The 18,824-nt window shown below is 36.5% G+C and overlaps 1 protein-coding gene across 2 annotated transcripts in view; it reads right to left on the bottom strand.

Moving 5' to 3' along the window:
• Positions 1-3,154: 3,154 nt before the first annotated feature.
• Positions 3,155-18,824, bottom strand: part of TMPO (thymopoietin) — a 34,332-nt gene continuing 18,662 nt past the window's right edge. Inside the window, exons 5-9 of one of the 2 annotated variants that reach the window (XM_006875928.1) lie at positions 6,852-6,971; positions 6,657-6,752; positions 6,166-6,276; positions 4,994-5,082; positions 3,155-4,390 (exon numbers count right to left, since the gene is read on the bottom strand). In XM_006875928.1, the coding sequence (XP_006875990.1) occupies positions 4,108-4,390; positions 4,994-5,082; positions 6,166-6,276; positions 6,657-6,752; positions 6,852-6,971 (699 nt within the window). In that variant the 3' untranslated portion in view covers positions 3,155-4,107. The remainder of the gene's footprint in view (positions 4,391-4,993; positions 5,083-6,165; positions 6,277-6,656; positions 6,753-6,851; positions 6,972-18,824) is intronic. The other variant, XM_006875929.1, reaches the window with a different exon arrangement.

The raw sequence follows: 18,824 nt of genomic DNA, 5'->3' as shown, positions 1-18,824 counted from the left end.
GGCTCATAGGGACCCCATATAGATTTCTTAAACCAACAATCTTGAGGTTAGCAGTCCAGTGCTTACCCTACAGCACCACACCAGGACTCTGGTCCTATTTCTAGGTAAAATGAAACAAGTACGCCTTAGAAGAGGGGACTACAAAAAGTTCATGGGAAAAATTCCATTATTCCACTAACTTTTTGAAGCCCCCTCCTTAGTCACTGTCACAAAATCAATGTGCTAAGTTCTGGACAATAAAGTCAGTGGTGGTCTAGTATAAAAGCATTTAATTAGGATCAAAATTTCAGTTTGCTTAAATTTATTCTAAAGAAGTTCTGATAAATTGGTTCTTTGTCAACAAGGATTACTTGTTTCCCTCGATACAGAATAAACTACCAATATAATTATATTATTGGTTAACTGCAATAGTCAAATGCTTTATTTTTAAAACAGTATCACAAAAGAATAACCAAGATCAACTCAAAGCTACTTCTTAAACTGCATTCATGCACTGCAAAGCATTATGACTGGCCCAGAGAAGGTATGATATTTAATGGGGATGCAAAATTTTGCAAACAATAAATCTCAATAGATTTAAAAATACTCTGAATGCAGTAATGTCATCAAGTGTCTGTTAAACTGAGGACATAACAGATTCACATGCCTACTACCTCCCATTTCACCCACACTGAAAACTTCACGACTGCTCCTCTAGCCCCCTTCCCAAATCTCTAGTGGGAGGATAGTAAGTGGACCCAGAAAAGCTCTCTCTGACTGCCAATCAAGGTGAGAGCTCAACCCCCATGTGTTTATAGCCTCTTCCTGGGGAGATTTTATCATTGATAATGGGATAAAAAGTTTTAGCACTACAATGATGAAAACAGCAGAGGAATGAGACCAAATGACAAAATATTTCAAAAAGTTTTAAAAGATGTAAAACAGATCTAGAAATGGAAAATGAATTTGCAATGGTAACGAGAGCTCAACTTCAATGTCTGCAGAGAAAGACTAAACCTAGAAGCGAGACACCGGAGACTATGGCTCTTAGCCATGCTTCAGGCCTGGAAGTTAACTCACCCTGGTTGCTCCATTTTTAGTGTTGTTGTTGGTCCAAATCATAGCCACCCTGTATAGGGTTTCAGAGAATGCAAACCTTTACAGGAGCAGAAAGCCTTATCTTTCTCCCATGGAGCTGCTGATGGTGTTTAACCACTGACCTGTGGTTACTAGTCCAAAACGCAAATCACTATACCACCAGAGCTCCTTAGGCAGGTCTATAAAGGGGAACAATCATACTAGGGAGGCATACATTCCTTAGAAAAAGCAACCATTTTAGATTCAAAAGGGCAGCATTTACTCAAGGACGAAATTCAAAGGAAAGGAGGAATGAAAACACAGGAAACATAGGGAGGAAGAGGAGCAGGCCTGAACATAGCAGAAATGGCTTAAAGTATACATGTAGTTGGTCTCTTACGTTCCCCTCCATCATTATCACACGTAATCAGACCTTCCATGTCACAGCTGTATCAACATGAGCAGATTCTTAACTTCCCTGAGTATCCATTTATAATGAGAGCATAATAAAATACCTATTTCATAGGATTATGTCAGTTAAACTACATGAAGTAAACAGAGAAGAACCTAGTATATAGTAAGGATGTAATCACCTAAGTTATTTTAAACTTTTGAAGTTGTTTGCTTTCTAATTAACAATTGTGTATGTATTACTTTAAGAATCATTAATTAAATCACCTTCTGGGGGAAAGGAAGACACATAAATGACAGAAAGATAATAGCATTTTCATTCTCTGAACAGAGAGCTCCATGAATAAAAAAAATCCGGTTACCTGTTTTGCTTAGTCTTAAAACAAGACAGTTAATCATGAGTGCCATATCTGAAGTAGTTACTCTAGTGCTGGATGTGGGAGAGATGCCACTGAGAAGTTCCCTATCATTCTGTAAGTTAAGTGGCTATAAATTGCTTGTTTATAAACAAATTTAGTAATGAAAAAGGACTTTATTACTATGATGATTAGAAATATTTCAGAAGAACAGACTAAAATGAGAACTAAATCTCAGTAATTCATAAATACCATATAAGAAATGTTATCTGAAAAAAAGATGTTAACAGGAAATTATATACAACTACCTGAAAAGCATTTATTGCAATGACAAAACTAGAGGTTAATTGCTTTTTATTATTGAATTATATTGTAAAGGCTTAGCTACTATGTCGACATTTTAAATCAGGAAGAAATGCTTTTTCATTTACATCAAGGAAACATTTACTCTAGTGGTAAAAACAGACACAGACAAAAGACCAAGTACATGTTTTAAAAAAAAAAAAAAAGAAAAAGACTACATGTTTTACCTGGTCCTACTTTTGCTAATTTGGACCATAGTTTTACTATTAGAAAATTGATCTTACATACATGTTAAGTCTGATTTATCTTACCACATTTTTAAAACATTAAATGCAGTTTCTCACAACTTCTAAGTTATACACAAAAGAATAAAAACAAAATGAGAAACGAAGTTTAAAAACAAAGTAATAAGCACAGACTTGCTATTGTTACCCTATAGAGGAAAGGTTGAGTAAAACATGTCCCCTCTGTGGCTCATCTCAAAGAAACACTTTTACTCAGAGAGGCAAGCATTTCTGACCAGAGAGGAAATTTTCAACTCCCCCTGCTGGGCCAGAGCTATAAGTGTTTCTGGTTTCAATTGAAAGGTGAAATGTCTGTAAAATATCTACAAGCTAAATATCAGCACAGGGCTAATTCAAATAAAGATTGGGTACCAGTCTAAATATACATTTTCAGGTTTTTCCTTTTTAAAAAGTATCACTATTATTCCAGATGATATTTAAAAATAACTTAGATTTCTTAGTGTGCTTTATGGTCAGTGAGTGTAAATCTGAAACTCAAATGACAACGTTTAAAATTTTTGTTTCACTTGATTCTACTGAAATTTCAATTACCTACTATTTTACTTATCCAAGCTAAACATGAGGTAAGTTTCAGCTAAAAAAATAAATCAACCACAAAAATAAAAGTAACCATTTCAAGAGTACACAAAATCATAATGCCCTCCTCAGAGTTTGTGACTTTATGCGGTAACTATTGTGTATTCAAGAACAATTTACTATGTAACTTAAAAGCAAATACTTTAAAATCAAACTACATTGGGAGATATAGGGCAAAAACTTGGCAAAATTGGTTTTTGGTAACAGAAGATAAAGCAATAATAATAAACCCAAATGGAACATAAGACCAGCGTTTAAAGTAACTTCTAAACAAACACACACACATTTATCTAAAAATATTTTGGTAGCAAATTAGATGAACAGATTAAGTGTTTTGCTGTAAATGAAGAGTAGACATTTCCAATCATGGCCTTATAGCTAGCGGAACAGTTTTTATAAAACATGTATAGCTAACTAATAGTTTTCCAAAACTTGTATGTTGCACTAAAAGATCCCTGCTAAAAATCAACTATATTGAAATGAGTTTTTAGGACTTTCATGATACTAGAAATCTTTTAAAAAGTACAATAGGGCTTCAATACCATTACTATTAATAAGAGTTACAGAAGAGATTATTGCTGTACTTTCCCCCATCAACACCATCACACTTTGTTGCAGATACAAAAACATGCAACCCAAGTTACTTTCCTCTTACTGAATTTCACTGTTTCACATGTATCTGAAGTTTTTATTCAGCAGAGAATGAATGTTAAAATCTTTTCTGTAAGAATTCAAAGCATTTAAATGTGTAGCTTCACATTATACCACATTTTGCCCTTCTTATTTCCCAAAAACAAAGACAATATACATTTTTCTCAAAAAACGAAATAAGATGTCCACATTAAAAAAATAAAGCCTACAAAAAAGTTCCAGAGCTAAAAAAGATTATTTGTATGGCACAAAATGATCTCCTACTAGTCCAAAGTCCAAAACATTTCAATGAAGTCCATTTATATATCTTGTTTGCTTTTCAATGGAACACTACATTTATCAAGGTGAAATCAACATTATTTTTAGTTCTTGAGTTGAGTGTACACAAATATCATTTATATAGTTATTAAAAATAGGAGACCAAGTTGAGTTTGCCAAAGAGATATCATTCACTTGGATTTCGTGGAGTTAAGGAGGAAACCAGAGAAGGGGTTTCCTTGATTGGTTTCCATAGCTTGATAGACCAGAAACAAAAAAACTGCCACAACAACAAACAGCAAAATTTTTATCCACACGGGAATGTAGCGTCCCTTTTTTGTCTTTTCTGACTTGACATCTGCCAAGGGAACATACTTAGGGACATATTTAGATGAAAAAGATTCCTCCATCCTGAAATCACTGAGTTCTAACGGCCGGCCTGCAGCCCCTTTGATTGGTCTGCGGCAACTAGCACTGTCAGGAATGAAAGGAGGAAGAGAAAAAGATAGTTTAGATGAAATCATGATTTCAATGAAAAACATGTCATTACTATACCCAATTCCAAGGATATTCCTTTAGGCAGCAGTAGAAAATTATCTCATATATGAGGGGGCTTTAAAAAGTTTGTGGGGGAAAAAAATCCACTGTCCATTTTCATTTTCCACAATTTTTTTTAAGCCCTCTCATAAAGTAGTTAGGGTCAATCATACTATACACTTTTCATTTTAAAAATACATTTCATGAAAAAATAATTTTCATTCCTTTATAAAAAAAAAAATTCATTTAAATGCATATATTAATAAACTCATCGAACCTGTCTCCTTTTAAAAGTCTTTTCAATCAAAGCCAATACATTTAGTGGTTAAGGTAAAAATTTTTTGTTCTAATTTACTAGGTTTCCCACCCCTTTGATTTAACAATTTCATTTTAAACAGACTCAATTTTCAAGAATAGGAACTGCTGACTTGAATTAAAATTGCAAAAAGAGAACAATTCAGAGAGCAGATATAAGTCTGAAAAAAATAAATTACAAATTCCCTAGTACAATATACTAATATTATTTCAATATCTAAATACCTAATTCCTGTTGGTGTAGATGCTTCAAAGGGAAACATTTCCTTAAGAATATCCCTTTCTATTCTTCTTTCCTCCATTTTTTCTCCCATCTAATAAGGAAGAAATAAAGAAATCACAAGTTAAAATTTAGTGTATAGGCAAAATCCACAATTTTAAACAGAAATCTTTGAGAACTGCAATGAATGTAATATGAGTTTTTAAAACTGCTATTTCAAAATTAATTCTTATCCAGGTATCCACATGTTTTCCCAGGCTATCTTATTTTTTTGACTATGAAGGTACCTTAATGTGGTTATGGGAGGAGGGGGAAATCACTACACATTCAGATAAGTTAAAAAAGTAATCAAACAAAACAAAAAATTTCAGTATACTTAATATGACAGTGTATGGTTTCCTATGTTTTTCATTGATAAAACATTGCAAGTATATATTTTTTCCTATTATGAATTCTATAATAAAATTGTCAAATGCATAGATATTTGTGAGGGGGGTCTCAAAAAGTCTGTGGAAAATAAAAACAAAAAGAATGGTTTTCCCACAAAATTTTGAAGTACCCTTGTACTTAACAAGGTCTTTGAACAAATTTTAGTGTCAATGTATTTTTTTAAAAAACTAGTCAGTCCAATCTTTCCAACTCAGGAAACAGAAAATACATTTTCATTTTAAACAACCTGATTGTTTTGTTGTGTTTATCTTTATGCCCAGATCAAAATAATAAATACTTCATCCTCCTTAGTAAAGTCATAAAACGAAAAGTGATCATGCAGTTAGTACTTTAATCTATGAAGTTACATTAAACTTCTAAGCAATAAATTCAAGCACCATACAGTCGCTTTAAAGCTATCTGACCTTTTAAGAGTAAGTTTAGCCTTCCTACAAGACATTCAACTTAAACCCATGACAAACAGAATGTATTATAAGCAGACCACTCCCTTGAAAAATGCAAGTTATGAGGCACATAACAGCAAAAGGATAGTATTAGCATGTCATACTGTATTAGTTAATACCCATTTTCAGTAATAAAAATGTCTTTAAAATCATACATACATATACATACACATATATATATACCACCCAATAAAGTAGGTTCTGCTCCCTCCCATTCCAGAGAATATAAATAGTTTCTCTTTAAAAGATTAATGATAGCCTCAATCTAAATTTTATTCATTTACTTCAGCTCTTGTCAAGGGTTTCTTTGGTGTTCTTCTGGGTATGTCTGAGAATTCAGTGTTTGGCAGAATGGGAGCTGCATGCTTGAAATTTCCAGTCACCCTATTGACAACCTGCCAAGATTCAAATTATTCAGACTCAGAATTATCCAAACATAACAAAGACATTAAAAAATAAAAATAAATTAAAGATATTTGGTATCTGTAATATTTGAAAATTTTCCTTAATAAAGTGCTTCACATGTGCAGTCCTATCACTCTTTAAGTATCCGAGCAAAAAGTATCCTTATAGTACTTAGAATTCTTAACAATAAATTAAATTTATATAATTTGCTATGTTGAAAATTCGACAGTTCAGAACAAAATGGGAAAATTTTAAATGCAGTATTTAAGAATATGTAAATGTGAAACTGTCAAAAATCACCACCTCCCCATTCTAATTAAAGGGTAATTTACAAAGAATACCACTTGCATAGTTTATTAAACATATTTACTAAGGTTTCGTTGCTTGAAGCCATTATAGTTTCAGCTATGGGAGTACTTTCTGAAATTACTGCACCATCTATACGAAAATGTTCTGAAGTTTCCACCTGTTAGTTTGAAAACAAAACAAAAACAATAAATATAAAATAATCACTAAAGCCCTACCAATCTGAAACCCAATTCTAAGCAATTAAGCCTTGCATCACCCTTTTCCTTGGAGTTCTTCTCGACCCTCTTGTAGATTCCCTAGTTAATGCCTGAAGAGGTCCGCTTTTTGAAGATCCACTTGTCCATTCAGTCTCAGTTATTCCAGCTTGAGAATAGCTCTATTCAAGTATTGACACATTAAAAAGCCATATACATCAAACACTTTAATAATGGCCATGGTAACACACTAAGAAGCCAAAATGAATCATCAAATGCCAGCATTTACAAAAACTGTCATGCCCTCAAAATACTTCTAAAAATATTCATTGAACTAACATAGAGAAATCAGAAAATTGATAAAAGATACTATAATGCCTAGCTCTAGTACCTCACAAATTACAATAAAAGGGAGAGGGAAAGTACATCAATTATCACTGGGCCCCCTTTTGTAACTCACTGCTATTTGACTCTAGTATAGCAGCTGCATCTCTTTGGATGTCTTAAAAAGCACACTCATCATGGCTTAGAAGAGAAACTCATTTGTTATAATAAATTCCATTTTGAATAAAAAAGACAAACTATTAGGACCATTAGCATAGATTATACATTATTCTTTTCATGTGGACAGAATTATCTAAATAGAAATCTGTCAAATTATAATCCATACCCAATTATCTGAGCTCTAAATTCTCATGTGTCAACCAACCCTTCTTGGAAGCATAAAATGTCAAAACCGGGCACCAACACAAACCTGGTAGTCACTCATAATCATGCAAGCCTGAAATGTCAGTGCCAAACCATAATGCTACTCACTTCTACTAAGACTCCTTTCTCCCTGAAAAGCCAATTGTTTCCTCACTTAAATAATCAAACAATCCTTACACACTACTTTTTAAATCATTACATTAGTGCTTCTCAAACAGTAGTATATGTATGAAATGCATAAGTGCTTTAATTAAAACACAGATTGATTCAGCAGATCTAGCAGGGGGCCAGGGATTCTGCATTCCAACTAGAAAGCCAATCTTACAATTCTTTCAAACGTTTTTAACTATAGAGTATCCATCAATGATTAGTATTCCCAGTGGGGTGGGGTTATGTTGTCACTTTGCTTTCAAGCAGATATTCAGATAACTGATGTTTTTCTTTTCAAGTAGATGTCCATTAATTAAAAAGTCATAATTCATCCCTCTCATGTGGTGCTGTGGGATAATGCACTGAACTCCAAGGTCGGTTTTAACTGCGGGGTCGGTGGTTCAAATTCACCAGCCGCTCCTTGGAAACCCTGTACAGGGTTGCTATGAGTCAGAACCGACTCGATAACACTTAACAAACAATAAAAGCAACTAGCAGTAGAGCCCTGGTGTGGTGCTATAGGAACACTGGAAGGTTAAATGCAAGGTTGGCAGTTCAAACCCACCAACTACTCTTTGAAATCCTATATAAAGTTGTTACATGTATGAACCAACTTGACAGCACACAATAGTAACAAAATCTAGCAATGAGCGATCATCCAATACATTTATTTGGCTAAGGGAATTAACCAGTGGTTACGAGTTAGAGGAGGAGAATATTGAAAGTGGCATGGGCTGCCAATAAACCCAACAGATCTGTGTTGGAAGAAATGCAGCCAGAGCGCTCCTTGGAGGCCATGATGGACAAACTTTGTCTCTCATACTTCAGACATATTGTCAGGAGGGACCAGTTGCTGGAGAAGGATATCATGTTTTATAAGGTGGAGGGTCAGAGATAAAGACATCAATGGGCTCAAGGGTGGCAACAATTGTGAGGTTGGCCCAGGATCAGGCAGTGTTTCGTTCTGCTGTGCATAAGGTCGCTATGGGTCAGTACCGACTCAATGGCACCTAACAACACCAAACGAGTTGGAATGCTAACCTAAAGGTCAGCAGTTTGAAACTACCAGCTGTTCCATAGGAGAAAGGTGAGGCTTTCTGCTCCCATAAAGATTTACAGCCTCGGAAACAAAATACAGGGTCGCTATGAGTTGGAACCGACTCCACAGCACAGCACTACCACCACCACAAAAGGCAGAAACTACCAAAGTACCAAAACGTAGACATCCTATGTGTATCTGATTTTATACTTGCCCATATTTAGAATTGACATTAAGAGTTTTCCTTTGACTCAATCTGAATCTGTGTTCTCCTTACTCTGTATCAATTAGCAAGTATTTGCTGAATGTAAAACTTAGTGTTTGTTAATCAAAAGATAAATTTGAAAACATACACACACATAGTAAGTGCTTACTTCCAGTCAAGATTCAATTACGTGAATAGAAGGGAACAAAAGCTTTTCTCTGAAGTTCTCAATCCTGGCTGCACAGTCTCAAGTCTGAGGAGATTTCAAAACACATCAATATTCCCAGAACACCTGAATCATAATCTTTTCTTAAATGTCCCAGGCATAGTTAATTTTTATATATGTTTTGAGGGGTTCCACAAATGGTCAGCAACAATTGAGAAAATTAGTTTAAGATGATGTAACTGACAATGGACTTTGATCCATCTTAATGCCAAGAATTTTTAAACTACTTAGCACTGCTCCTCCAATAATCAATAGCAGTGTTTGAAACATGTCTGATTTGAAAGTCTACTTGGTATTATCAATGAATATTTAACAATTTTAAACCTCAAAGAATTAAAAAATTACATTACTTGAAAGGGCTAAAAAAATGACTAGATCTACAATTGATACTATATAAAGTCCAGGTATCTTATTACCTATATATATCTATAGGGTCTTGGGTAGTGGGGGAGAAGAGAGAAAGGCAGCTTTTAGTCCCTAAAATTGGTTACTGAAAAATTTACAGGGTTTTCCATGTTATGTTTTGAACAAATGAAAAATTTCATCAAAAATAGTATAATTTTATCAAATACCCATTGAAATTTCTTTAGCACATACACACACAGCAACATATTTGCATTTCTTGTATATTTTAAAGATTCTTAATTTTCTTCTATGGAAGAAAACATAAGAAACATGCTGGCTGACTCGGGGGATGAACGGGAACAAAGGTGGAAGACTTTTTACTAGAAATCATTTCTTTGTTCAGAATTATGAAATCCTTTGAGGAAAAAATTAGTTTTATTAATTCCTATTTATCACTAATTTAGAATTGGTTATTTTCACTTACTGTAACATTAAGCTTTATATTCAAGAGACCAATAAACTAATTTGACATACGATACTCTGAAGACTCAAATTTTTTACCAGAATCTATAATTAACAAGTGACTTTGAGAAGAAAAAATAAAATTTGATATTAAAAAAAAAATCAAATAAAATTATCCAATACTATAATTAGCAACGTAGACCAAATAATTATTGGTTGAAAAGACATCTATTTCCACCAAATGTTCTCTAGCAAATCCAGAATTTATCTAAGAAATAACAAGAAAAACAAAACCCATTTCACACTGTCTTTTGATAAACAATCAGGTAAAGATTATTCAGAAAACAGACAGTGAGGTACACAGAATGCAGGAGCTATTAAAAAAAGGTTCTGTATGCCAATCAGGAAAATTACAAACTTTAAGTAACAAACACCATATGAAAATAAGTTGTAAATCTCAAGAGGCTATGGCCCTCAATCATGCCTTCAGCTCTGGAAATAAATTCACCACCCTGACTAAATTTTCTGTCAGATCGTTCAATAAGGTAAGCAGTATCACTGAGGAGGTACACACACCTTAGAATAATCAACCATTTGAGATAAAAAAGGCAGCATTTACCCAAGGACAAAGGAGCTCTGGTAGTGTAGTAGTTACAAATCGGGCTGCTAACTTCATGGTCAGCAGTTCAAAACTACCAGCTGTTCTGAGGGAGAAAGATGAGGCTTTCTGCTCCCATAAAGATGCACATCCTCAGAAACTTTATGCAGGGTAGCTAATGAGTCAGAACCGACTCCATGGCACATAACCACCACCACCACCCAAGGACAAAGATCAAAAGAGTTGGGAAAGAAGGAGGAAAGGAAACAGGAAATGCAGGGAGGAAGCAGGATAAGTGATGTTATATTGTGGGGATTGAAATCAATAAGATGAATCATAGTACTATCTTATTCAGCTGACATAATACTAAATACATATTTAATAATAATAAAAAATATGTAAAAGAAAATGACAATTTTTAATATTAGGGAACAAAACTACCTGTTCACTAATCTTGGAGGCCTTGTCACACACAAAAAATGATGTCAAGCACAATATTTTGGTTATACTAAGGAAAAGACAAACTCGCAAAACAAAACCAAAAAACCCACCACCATCCAGATTGCATTTAGCAGCCCTATTACTAATAGTAATATTATACTGTTTTGAAACTTTTCTATGTGTAATTAATGTCTATTTTAAACTCAAGTATTCATCGTAAGCAATACAAACTTAACACAATTAAGATAGTCTACAATCATAAATGTGAAATATTATCAATGAACTCACGATTTTTCTTTCTAAAAAACAAGTACTTTCTAGCTCTACCACTAAAAAGGCCTAGAAGTAAGGAGAAACCACCAGAACCACCACGTTAAGTACCCAGACTCCAGTCTTCAAATAACATTTCCAATAAATGGAACAGGGTTTCTTGGGAAAACTTCTAACTTTAGATGGCTGTTGTTTAGTGCCAACTGAAGAGGTTTCAACTCACAGTGACCCTGTCTATGGTTTCCGAGGAGCAACTGGTGGGTTTCAACTGCTGACCTTGTGGTTAGCAATCCAGTATCCTATAACACCACATCAAGAGCCCATGGGAGGTAAGATAAATATGAGATTTCGGCATCTTACCATATCAGAAAACCAGAGCATATCAAAAAGAACCAGATGCCATCACGCTGATTCCAGCTGAGACACCCCTCTGCCCACAAAGTGTCAGAGTGGCACCATGCTCTACAGGGTTTTTTTTCCTTAATGTTTTATTGTGAATTATGTGATAGTTTACATGGGAGAACATTAGCTTTACATTCATCCTATCGTATATCATTTCATTGCCATGGTTACAATCCCCTCCATGCATCATCAACCAACCAAAGGGTATACACTATAAGCCTGCCCCCCGGTCGTCAGCACACAGCCCCTCTCCCTCTCTGGGTCTAAAGTCCCCAACTGCTCCATCTCTCCACGTTCAGTGTCTGCCGCCTCCTCAGTCATCACTGCTTCTCTGGGTAGGGTCCCGCTCTCTGCTCTTCTCCCTTGATGGTCCCAGGGACTCCCTGTCCTAGGCGGAAAAGTTAATCGCTCCCCTCCTTGCTACAAAACGTCTACCTTTACATTTCCAACCCTCACAAGCAGTCCTGATAACAATTATTCACTACTATATCACAAGAGATGAATACGCATTTCATTTCATCAGCCCCACCTAGACAGATTGTATACTACTCAGTGGAAATTCTACCTTCCTTCACGCCCTCTGAATCTAGGTTCCCACTTTTTTTTTTTTAATGTTTTATTGTGAATTATATGATAATTTACATGGGAGAACTTTAGTTTTACATTCATTCCATTGTGTATCATCTCACTGCCAAGGTTCCAATCCCCTCCATGCATCATCAACCACCCAAAGGGTATATCCCAGAAACCCGCCCCTATACTTCCCCCTCCTCCCCAGTTTTCGGCCCACACAGTCCCTTCCATCTCTGCGTCCAAAGTCCCCAGCTGCTTCATCACTCCACGTCATCGTCTCTGTCTCTATCTCAGGCATCTCTGTTTCTCTGGGTAGGGTCCCGCTCTCGGCATTTCTCTGTTGATGGTCCCAGAGACCTCCGCTCCTAGCCTGGAGAATTAATCACTCCCTTCCTTGTTACAAAACGTCAACCTTTGCATTTCCAACCCTCATAATCCGTCCTGATAAGCATTATTTACTATAGTATCACGAGTTACCCATCTGTATTTCCTTTCATCAGCTCCGTCCAGACAGATTGAATAGTACCTACTGGAGATTCTGCCTTCTTCCATGCTCCCTAGCACTAGGTTCCCTCTTGAAAGCTTGTAAGCCAGTCACTTCTTGCCTTTGTAGTCCTCCCCTCCCCATTTGAGTATCCAATGTCCGAGTTGCCCATCCCTATCTATTCTGTGTATGGAGGGAGTGGGAATGATTCTTGCTGCAAGGATTTGTTCCCTCTTTTGAGCTACTGCATCCATAGGTGTAGGTCAAGTTCATCAAATTTTACAGGGTTTTTGATGACTGATTTTTAGAAAGATTGAAGTACTTCTGAAATGCCTCTTAGTGAATTCCAACCTTTTGGTTAGCAGTTGAGCACTCTAACTGTACCAACCCCAGGGACTCTGTCAAATAACAGGCCAATAAAAGGATAAAGGATTCAATTTAATAATTCCCACTGGCTAGAGATGGCACTGGTAGCGTAGTGGTTACGAATCGGGCTACGAACCTTAAGGCCAGCAGTTCAAAACTACCAGCTGCTCCGCGGGAGAAAGATGAGGAGTTCTGCTCCCGTAAAGATTTACAGCCTCGGAAACCCTGTACAGGGTCTCTATGGGATGGAATCAACTCGACGGCACTTAACAACAACAACAAGAGATGGCACATTTTGAGCATAAAAAAGGACAGCAATTACTGAAGTCAATAAAAACCACAAACATTTTAACACTGACAAATATCTTACTGGTCACCTTTTCAAGTAGAATGGATACTTCAGGAGGCTGGTGTTACAGTGGTTAAACATTGACCTATTAACCTACTAACCAAAAGGTTTGGCTCTGCTCAGTCTTATAGGGAGGGTCACTTTGAGTCAGAATTTGACTCAATGGCACTTTGTTGTTGAAAACTGTCAAATAAAAGTAAAGAAATAAATTAATCTGATTCTCCTATAAGACTTTTATTTCATAGCAATTATGCAACTCACAAGAGAACATTGTTTGTAAGAGAATTCCAGTTAATAGACAGGAGAGAATAAGAAAAACCATTGTCTTGGGATTTCCATTAAGATGACTGACCAGAAACACGCACTACACAGACTCTGTAACAAATATGCTGCTGTTGTTCTTAAGTGTTGTCAAGTTGGTTCTGACCCTTAGCAAACCTGTACAGGGTTTCTAAGGAGTGACTGGTGAGTTTGAACTGCTGACTTTATCCTACAGTGCCACAAGAGAGACCAAATAAAACAGACACACAGATAAGTGAGCAAATACAAATTGCTACAATTTAATGAACTAGACCTTTGCTTATGGATGCAGTTGTTCAAAATGCCAACTGAAATGGAAGGACTCTTCATACCTAGGATCAAGCTTGTTTTCTCAGTGCAATGGGTTAAAGTTGTTGTTAAGTGCCATCGAGTCAGTTCTGACGGGTTTCCAAAGAGCACCTGGTGAGTTTGAATCACCAGTCTTTCAGTTCAAACCAACCTTGAGGTCACGTGCTTATCCCAAAGCGCCACACCAGGACATCAATGGGTTGACAGGGACAGGCAATGTAGATACCAGCTATCAAAAATGGGGGGGGGGGGGAGGTTTATAAAGTCCTGGTGTGATGCTGTGGGCTAATGCTTTTTAACTCCAAGATTGGTGGTTCAAGCTCAACAGCTGCTCCTTGGAAACTCTATACAGGGTTGCTATGGGTCAGAATCGAGTCAACAGCACTTAACAACAACATAAAGGCACAAAGTGACCAGTTTACAAGCTTTCTTGAGTGTGCTTAGTTTCAGAACGAGGGGGTAAGGAAGAATCCTCACTGAATAGTTTTCCTTTTCCAGATGGATCTGGTGAAATGGGATGAGGACATGGAGGATGATGGTGAGAGGATGTTATGATTCAGTTAGGAGTAACTGTTACAGGATTAATGGCAGAAGTCACAACTGTAATTGTAGAAGATGTGTTAACTAAAAGGGGAGAGCAGTTTATTTATCTTTCATTTCAGAAGCAAAGAGCCCTAAGGACTACCAAGAAGGAAGGGTATGAGATCCTACCTAGAACCATCAGGTGGTGACATTAGAGACAGTAGCAAAGGGGATGGCATGGAGACAGAGAGCAGCTGCAGACTCTAGGCCCATGGACTAAGAAGGGCTGTGTGCTTGCAGGCAGGAGGCTGGTTTGTAATATGTGTCCTTTGTTGTTGTTGTTGTAAGTGCCGTCGAGTCGGTTCCGACCCATAGCGACCCTGTACAGGGTTTCCGAGAGTGTAAATCTTTACGGGAGTAGAAAGCCTCATCTTTCTCCCGTGGAGCGGCTGGTAGTTTCGAACTGCTGACCTTAAGGTTCGCAGCCTGATTCGTAGCCACTACGCTACCAGAGCTCCTTAATAGTCATTTAAATAAATATATATTTTTTGTTCTGTAAGTGTAAATCAAATACTTTTGCTTTGTTGGTATGGTGGGGGAAAAAAAGTAAAAGGGAAGCCACAGGGAGGAAGCAGGATAACCGTTGTTGCAGGGAGGGGAGTATAATCATTGAAATGAAACAAAATGTATGACTGGTTGAAAGCAAAGCTGATGTTCTTATCTGTTAATCTTCACAGAACTCACAATAAAAAGTTGGATAAAAAAACCAAAACACCAACACAGAAAAACAGACACAGATAAAAAAAATCCTGGAACTCTGAACTTTAGAGAAGCCGACTGAGTGTTGGTTGGGAAGAGAAGCTGGGTAGGGATGCCGAGAGAGGGAGACTGACTGGTGAATGGGCAGCTAGATGCAAAGTGACCATCTCAAACCTTTGTGAATAGTTTTGGCCACAGAAGGTGGCCTGACAGAGCAGTCACACAGGCGACTAGAAAGGATACAGAAACGGTATCCATACAGGGCAGCTATAACTGTACCCTCTGCAGCTCCACCCACTGGGCAAGAGTTAATACCAGTTCCTACCTCCCTGATCAATGACAGACAGCAGCCAACACCAGTCAAACCCACCCTAAACTGAGGTGCATGAACAGCAAATAAGAACAGTGTACACGCTTCCATTCTCTAACTACACTCACAGAAGACAGTTGGTGAGAGCCTAGGAACACACCAACATACAATCATCAATTAAATACAAATACAACAACCACACAATGCTCCAAAGACAACAGACAATTTTAGCTTACATGAGAAACAAGAGAGAATGGCTCAAACAAATACCAAGATGTAAAGCCTGAAAATGTTTATGAGGAAGTAAAAAAGAATTCAAAAGAGTACTATTTAAGTACCTTCTGAGGGCTGACACAAAGATCTAGGAAAGCAAGGAGAACACAAAAAAAACATTAGAAGAATTCAGAAAAACACTAGAACAACAGACAAAATGAATAAAAATTTTGAAACAATACAAAACCTGCAATTATAAATCCAGAAGATTAATACTTAGATTTTAGAAATGGACAATACATTGAAAAGGCAAAGAAGATGTGAAGCAATGGAAGCCTGAAATTAGTGAGCTTGAAGGTAAAATCTCTCTATACTAGTACACTAGAAGAACCACCAGAAAAAAGAATGAAAGAATCCAAAGAAAGCCTAAGAGTAATGTGGGACACCAGGAAGAGGAATAATTTATGGGTGATCCAAATTCCAGGAAAGGAAGAGATAATAAAAAGCACAGAGAAAATTGTCAAAGAGTTGTTGGAAGAAAACTTCCTTTAAGATCAGGAAGGAAAAAATGTATGTATACAAGAAGCTGAATGAACCCCCAGCAGAGTAGATCTCAAAAGAAAATTACCAAGACACACCAAAATCAAAATTTCCAAAACCAGACAAGGAAAACATCCTGACAGTAGCTCAGGAAAACTGCAAAGTTACCTACCTACAAAGGAGAACCAGTAAGACTAAGCTCTGATTTCTCAGCAAAAACCATATAACCAAGAAGGCAATGGGATGACATATACAATACTCTGAAAGAAAAAACTGCCAACTAAGAATATATACCAGCAAAGGTATCCCTCAAATACGAAGAGAGGTAAATACTGTAAGTGTTGGTACAAGGTAAATACTGTAAGTGTTGGTACAATTACAATTGCAATCATTGTAATGAAGCAAAGTATATGATCTGTTGAATGGAAAACTGATGATCTGGTCTGTAAACCATAACTCATCTCACATAAAAGATTTTTTAAAAAGAAGAAAAGAAAAATCATCATTTAAAATCAAAGGGTGAACTTGTGTCAAAGAAATGGAATCTTAATTAAATCAACCCTCTAAATCTATACTGTCCAATATGGTAGCCAATGACCATATATGGTTATTTTAAATTTAAAGAAAAAAAAAAAAATCCAGTTTTGATGCCACAGTAGCCACATCACAAGCATTCAAGAGCTTCAAGTGGCTAGTGACTACTATAATGGTGAGCATTTTCATCATTGCAGAAAATTCTATCCCATAGCCTTACTATAGGTTTACTATGATATGCTGAATTGTGTCCTCCAAAAAGATATATGGAAGCCCTAGCCCCTGATACCTGTGAATGTGACCTATTTAGTAACAGGATTTTTGCAGATATAATCAAGTTGAGGTCATTAGTGTGTGCTTAATATGACTGGTGCCCTGTATAATAATAAATACAGACACACAGGGAGAATGCCATGGGACAACAGAGGCAGAGATTGGAGTAAAATGCCTAAAAGCCAGTATCAGAAGCTAAGAGAAAGGCTTACAACAAATTCTCATTCTGCGAGAGCACGGCCCTGCCAACGTTGACTTCATTTTTCAGAACTATGAAAGTAAGGATTCTGCTTTTTTAAAGCCACTCAGTTTGTGATAATTTATGCTAGCAGCTCTAGAAAACTATTAAGAGTCTAATCTAATTCCCAATCTATAGGAAATAAAAAATATTAAATAATACCTAACTCCACGGCACATAACAACAACAACAACAACAAAGCTGGTAAGGTACTTAACAACAACAAAGCTGGTAAAACATTTACAACTATTAAGGCTCTGATGGGCGGGTCATTAAACTTTTTAGTCTTTTCTATATGCTTAAAAATTTCCCATAAAGACTCTAAATCTGACATCTTCTAAATCTACTCTTTCCTTTGACTATCTTGCCCTTCAGTTTATATTCCCCAACACACAGACTTACCCCTTTAACCCATCTTTTCTACTACCCCCTCCTATACCCATCCTCACTTTTTAACCCACTATCTAACTGGCCACATGCTCCTACTAGCACATAAACCTCTTGCCTTCAGATTCTGGACCAAAATTGTCCAGATTTGCCTAATTTCTCTTCTTTAGCAATGCTAGATAAAAGAGCAATAAAATACTTATTCCAGTTTTAATTCTAAAGTAGAATATTGGACTGCTAATCACAAGGTTGGTGGTTCAAACCCACCAGCTGCTCCTGGGAAACCCTACAGAGTCACTGAATTGGAATCAACTCAAAAGCACTTAAGAACAACATCATTCAATACTCTACAAATTATACATGTTGTCACGAAATTCATTTTAACAGTTATGAAATTCTACATCAAATGACAGGGACATGGCTTAAGAAACTGAGAGAGTTGCCTGAGGATGTGTGCTTTTAAGGTGACAAACCCATTGCCGCTGAGTTGATCCCGACTCATAGTAACAGAGTACAACTGCTCCATAGAATTTCTGAGGCTGTAAATCTTTCTGGAAGAAGACGGTTTCATCTTTCTCTTGTGGAGCGTTTGGTAGGTTCAAATCATTGTCCTTTAGATTAGTAGTCCAATGCTTAACCCACTGTGCCACCAGGGCTCCTTAGTTGACAAGAAGGTGGAAAGCTATAAGATAGGCCAATCTAGTTAGACTGAATAAAGTTAAGGAAAATTATTCTAGGAGAAACTGGTAAAGCAGCCAAGTCAAATCAATGTTAGACTGTAATCAATTTGTTCTCTAACCGAGTCCATTTTCATACCTGTGCTTATTCTTTCACTTAATTTCCTACATCTTCCATTTGAAAAATTATAATGACAAATACAAGATTTCCCCAATTTTCAACTAGAGTAAGGAAACTGAACCCTTAGGCTCAGACTAGTTTTAGAGTTGACAGAAAAAGCACAAAAAGACACATGAAAGTGAAAACAAAGTCAGAAATCTGGAGATCAAGACACAATATGAGAGCCTCCTCTGC

Source organism: Chrysochloris asiatica, unplaced genomic scaffold (assembly GCF_000296735.1).
Source record: "Chrysochloris asiatica unplaced genomic scaffold, ChrAsi1.0 scaffold00347, whole genome shotgun sequence".
Lineage (NCBI taxonomy): Eukaryota > Metazoa > Chordata > Mammalia > Afrosoricida > Chrysochloridae > Chrysochloris > Chrysochloris asiatica.
The sequence above is the reverse complement of the archived record's forward strand: the minus strand, read 5'-3'. Positions and strand labels throughout refer to the sequence as shown.